Source organism: Heliconius melpomene, chromosome 19 (assembly GCF_056956725.1).
Source record: "Heliconius melpomene rosina isolate 202511_hmr_F chromosome 19, ASM5695672v1, whole genome shotgun sequence".
Lineage (NCBI taxonomy): Eukaryota > Metazoa > Arthropoda > Insecta > Lepidoptera > Nymphalidae > Heliconius > Heliconius melpomene.
In genome coordinates this window covers 2,191,554-2,197,150 of record NC_140407.1, presented here as the reverse complement: position 1 = coordinate 2,197,150, position 5,597 = coordinate 2,191,554, and the positions used below count along the sequence as shown (strand labels likewise).

At 31.2% G+C, this 5,597-nt stretch overlaps 1 protein-coding gene across 1 annotated transcript; it reads right to left on the bottom strand.

The window, feature by feature from the left end:
• Positions 1–2,663: 2,663 nt before the first annotated feature.
• On the bottom strand, positions 2,664–5,204 carry Osi10a (Osiris 10a). The gene is made up of 4 exons (XM_085203362.1): positions 4,734–5,204; positions 4,140–4,321; positions 3,327–3,596; positions 2,664–2,984 (listed from the first exon to the last, which is right to left on the bottom strand). The coding sequence occupies exons 1-4, from the start codon at positions 5,045–5,047 to the stop codon at positions 2,782–2,784; spliced, it is 969 nt and encodes a 322-aa protein (XP_085059488.1). The 5' UTR covers positions 5,048–5,204; the 3' UTR covers positions 2,664–2,781.
• Positions 5,205–5,597: the final 393 nt, after the last annotated feature.

The window sequence follows — 5,597 nt, the reverse complement described above, 5'->3', positions numbered from 1 at the left end:
TGAGATATCATATAAAATATATTTATTTTTAGCTTCACTCTGTACCCACACACTAGGGTAGGTTATATGGGGAACTTAGTGTTAAGACACTACGTTACCCATAAAATATATTTATTTAATTACTTAAAAACAGTATTTATTGTAGTTGTTGATAATAAATATATTTTTTTAATATTTGTTTTAATTTAATACGAAAATAAATGTAATATTTTAATCGTCGATTTTTTGTACTGTGTTTTGTTCTTATTAGAACATTTGCTACAGTTGAGTAAATATTTTTATTTAAAAACTTGGGCGCTTCCTTATTCCTTGCTTAGCTTACTAATCTTCTGTAATAATAAACATAAATATCCTGAAACGACTATTAATATTAAATATTTGATTTATTTTAATTATTTATTAAAATAATTCTATTATTCAGGCGTTTCGTTTGTGCCGTAAAAAAATATTACTTGTAATGAGATTCACAGAAAAACTATATTAAAATTAGAAGGCATATTTGTTTATGTTTAAAAATAAACTATTTTTAATCTAACTTTAATATTACATATTTAAATATATTTTAAAAAATATCCAAAGATAAGTGAATTTGTTCTTGAATTTGATGCCCAAACCAAGAAAATTCTTTTTGGACCTTTTTTATCAGGTCAGAATAAATATATTTTACATATAAATATTAGGACGTCGCGACGGCGCGTCGTGGCGAAGGGGCACAAGGGTGTGACCGATCCTTACTCGAGGGAATGAATTATTATTTCTTCGCTCTGGTAACGTGGCAAAAGTCCGCCACTCAATACGAAATGTCTCGAAAAATCTGAAGGTGAAAAAATGGTAAAAATGTCTTATCACTAGGTTCCCTCTGTTTACCCATGCTATGTGCGGAATACAGCTTGAGCCAGATTTTATTTATAAATATTTGGACACATAACCCTATTATCTATTAAGGTGTTGATTTAAGGAACACAAAAAGTAGTATCACGCTATTTGTTGGAGAGGAGGCTCCGAGTAGGCAGAAGGAACGTAGTGTTAAGACAATTCCTTCCCTTAATGGGTACAAGGGTGTGACTGTAACGCGACGGTTGTGGGTTCAATCCTCATTTGATCTATTTATTAATATTTTCATTTCTTCGCTTTGTACATTGGTTTGGAAAGGTCGGGAACGTAGTGCTAAGACAGTCCGTTCTCTATTTTCCAAACCAATTTTCGAGGGATTGCGTTCTAGCTGAACCCACCGTCACGCTCTATTTGAAACTAAGGCGACTAAAAAAAAATTCCCTCGAGTAGGAATCGAACCCACAACTATCGCCTTATAGTCAAATGCTGTACAGCATTGCCATAAAAGGATGCTAATTAAAATAGCAATATAAAGAATCAACTGTACATAAGAAAGTGCGTCCATATACAAAAATCATTTAGAGCAGATCAATTCAGTTATTTAGCCCGATTCAGTGCTAAGAAATATTGAGAAAGCTTAGAATTAGTTGAAGCACGAACGAAGCTATGCATGCAGAGCTGGCACGCGATGCATGCACATATAGCTGGCTGATAATGGCCATGAAAAAACGATGAAAGTTAAGAAAATTCTTCAAGAGGTGGCTGATTATAAATCAGCGCGCGAGAATTGCTTGTTAGATACTCGCTGTTGCTAACAATAGCGAGCAGAGAATTATCTATGAGCTCGTTCAGATTTTTGTATGGGTATTTGGTTTTAATTTGTTATAATTTGTAGTGTAGTTCATAAACTTCTAAAAACTTCCAAATTGGTTCTTTCTACATACTCGAGGCGTTGAAAAATAAACAGAACGTCTCTCTACTATTGACAATAAATTTTCCGCTTCGTCACATTTTTTTCCGATTGCGACAAAATTGTTAGCAAAAAATAAACATCTACATTGTCTGATACTAATGCGTCTGCTAGCTACTAAGACTAAACTAAAAGAACTGCTAGTATTAATTGATGTAATTATTTAGAAGTATATCTTTATTTTCCTTTTTTTGTTGCTAACCTTATGACATTCCGTTCGGCGGCGTTGGAAAATTACGTGTTTAGTTGCAGAATTTAACGCTGTACTTTTTTTTGTTACTAGGGGAAATTCATTGAAATTTAATCCTCAACGACAGCCTTAAAGATTCTTTACCTTCTTCATCATTGTCTTTATTTTTACACATTTATCTATTAGTACTTATACAAATCTGTTAATTTTTCAGATTACATTATCATGTATGAAGTTCCTCAGTAAATAGTTAAATGAAATGCTTAATTTTTAATGCTTACTTTTTCATAAATGCGACATTCGTACGAAAGTGAAATAGCAAATAATATTTTCATTAGAATATTACTATTGAATAGATAGTTGTTCGGAGATATTCAGAGCGTGGAAACGTATAAATGTCCTACATAATGAGTAAAATTGCTAAGTGACTTGTAAATGCTTGAAGGTTCACTTCATGCCGAATTTAGTAGTTCTATAATATATCTCGTATAAAAAATTAAAAGGAAAGTAAGAAAAATTACAACAATATTTTTAAAATTGAAATTGCTTCCATTTTTACTGTTCAATTTTTAACTTGAGATATATGTATAGATACATCATTTTTAACACGTTCCACAAAATGAAGCTTATTCAGTATCATTCTTATGAACAGAAGTAAAATGGAATAAAAAATTATATATAAACATTTATTCAAGAAATGAAAATAACATTTTAGAGAAAACGTTCGACAAAATTTCTTACTGACTAGAGTCTTTTTTTCCAAATGTTAAGCATATATTTTTTTAATTTATCCATTTATTGGCGTCCAAGCGAAATTTCTTGCGTTTCTTATTTTCCCATCGTCTTTTTGATCTTCTTTTTTCGTTACAAAAAATCGTTCTAGTCTATCTCGTAGCTCATCCGGTGTAATAGGCGATGCTGTGGACTCTACTGACTTCTCTTTATAAAAGTAATCGCCATGTTGAAGATGTCTGTTGTCACGGTAGTATCCTGAAAATGTAATTCTATAATTCCTGGTTGATCTAATTTACATATTTAAATGAAAGAAAAATGTAATACAAATTAATGTATACGTAAACATAAGTATTAGCATACTGAAATACAAATTATATAATGACTTCAAGAAATTGCAAAATAAGTAAAAAGTAAATTTTAAATGAAAATGTTTTTTTTTTCAACTGTAATAGAGGTACTCTTCAAAAAATACAACTAATTAACTTGCTTGATTTAATGCGAACGAAGTGATCTAACACTAGGTTCCCAGGGTACCACTACCTACTCTGCTATGTATCCACTCTGTAGAGTGAAGCTAAAACATCCATTAAATCATACCTCCAGAGCTATGATGACCTTGATAGTGTCCAACACTATCTTGTGATGTATAAGAAGACAATCCGGGAGCAAAACCGCTGTAGTGATCTTGGCCACCCCAAGAAGATCCACCGCTGAACAGAGTTACTGCGAAGAGTGCTAACTTTGCCAGTAAAAATGCCTTTTTACTTGCCAATAGTAACAGGCCAAGCAAAAGTGGTAGCAGTGTAGACACGTGAAACTTAAATCCCAGTAGAAATGGTACCAGTAAATTTCTCGCTAGTAGTCTACCTGAAAATTATTTGTATTTTAAGGGACTTTAGTTATGAAGTGTTGAGATATATATTTTCTTATCTTTTTGTAAAGCTCGTGTTGCTGAAGCTAGGGATAGATAAAATTATTAATTTTTACCCATATAAAATATGTTTTTCTTACTGTTGAAAATATATCTAAAAGCTATTTAAAGGATTCAGCCAAAGTAGTTAGTAAAGTAATTGTTTATATACAAAAAACATATTGTACTACTATTAATTTTATTTACCTAAAAAAAATTAAAAATCATCCATCGAATCAAATCGAATTTGAAGTTCATTGTGAAATTACAAGGTTTCCCGAAAGATGGCGCACTGTCAAGTTCAATGTTGTGTTGGCCTTGACTCATGTTAGTCTTTGTGAATGGTTCATAACGTAGAAGGTAGATGGCACTGTTTATAAATACTCAAAAATGTATGTGTGCCGGAATATATTTTACTCGATTGCGGCAAAGTGAAAAAGGAGGATTGTATTTTTAATTTACTTAAAGAGATTTTAAGATTATAACTTATTTAAACTTACCAGTAGTGACTTCTGCTGGCTGCTGATAAGTTCTATCTTTAATTCTGGGATCAATTACAAATTCCAATATTCCATTAGCCAGTGTAGGTCCAATTCGCATAACTAAGCCGGGATAGAATGTACCAAGATCCCAGTGTAGAGAGCGTTTCGATATCAGTCCGCTCGCATCTTCTATTATGGATCTGAAGTGTTTGTTTATATAAATTTAAATTGGGTTGATTATTTTTATGTATTTAAATATTAATTATTATTGTTTGATTAGCTTGTTTTAGCTATTGTAACTATAATATAAAATGTACATAGTTAAAATAGAATGTAGAGTAGCTCTTTTAAATCTTATTTTGTCCAAAAAATATATATTTGAAGCAAATAAGATGAATCGATGATGTTATGAGAACGATGGGCTGACAATGGACAACAAGAGCAGACAACTGTGTGTATTTGGAAGTCCAATAAGAAGACTTATTATACGCTGCAGTGGGTTAGTAAGGGTTTACAGAACCAAATAGGTGATCTAATTTCAGATTGTGCTTATAAAAATATGACAAATATATATTTCTTTAAATTGTCTCATTTTTCATCTTAATATCCTACCGGAAATCCATAGGGTCTTTATCAAGAAAGCTTCCAATGTCCCTTGGAGTTTTTTCATCCCTAACAAGAGAAACTCCAGTGGCCAAGCTAAAAGATTCGGTTTCATCGTAATCATTCAATTTATTTAATAATTCTTTTCCAAAACAAACACCAATTTCTGATCTTCCAGAACTGCTGATGCAATCATTTAGCTGTGAACCTTCTAGATTGTTCTCTTTAAATTCTTCCCCTTCTTGTAATTGTATTGGTATTATTCCATTAACACTTGCTAATATGATCAATATAACAAATTTTATTGATAAATGAAACCACATTTTGAGTGACCCAAAAGGGCTGGACTTCCTTCAAGCACCACCGTTTCCTTAGATACAAATATTACGTATACTTTATTGTAACAAAGCTTGGTCTGTTTTATAGACTTTTCTTGTTATGTACGAGTGAACTTTGCCATTGTTTTCGAGGCCCGTCACGGATGTTTCCCATGGTCTAACAATAAGGTGAAAATTCGTTGCGGATAATTTGCGAGATTCTGAGAGAGTATTTTTACATATAAGATGTTATAAAGTTATGCAATATTTATGCAATTTACTTGTCTAATTATTCGTAGATGGAGTAAAAAAAATGATTTCAATTGCAGCATAATTAATATATATTTGCAGATAAAAAATAGAAAATAGTTTTAATAAATGCCTAAACTAATAAAGCTAACGAGATGTAATTAACAAAATTTCTGCTGTAAGTTTTATTAGAAGCAAAATGTCAAATGAGTAATATTATATTGAATGCATGAACAATACTTTCAAGTTATAATAAAGGTTATAAAATTATTTAGAACTTAAAATAAAAGTCAACGTTTATAATATC

Excerpts from the sequence above, each read along its gene's own strand:
- Osi10a (XM_085203362.1), bottom strand. The coding sequence starts at position 5,047 with ATGTGGTTTCATTTATCAATAAAATTTGTTATATTGATCATATTAGCA. Across the intron at positions 4,322-4,733 it reads AAAGACCCTATGGATTTCCG|ATCCATAATAGAAGATGCGA; the intron begins GTAGGATATTAA and ends CAAACACTTCAG. Across the intron at positions 2,985-3,326 it reads AGGTCATCATAGCTCTGGAG|GATACTACCGTGACAACAGA; the intron begins GTATGATTTAAT and ends TTACATTTTCAG.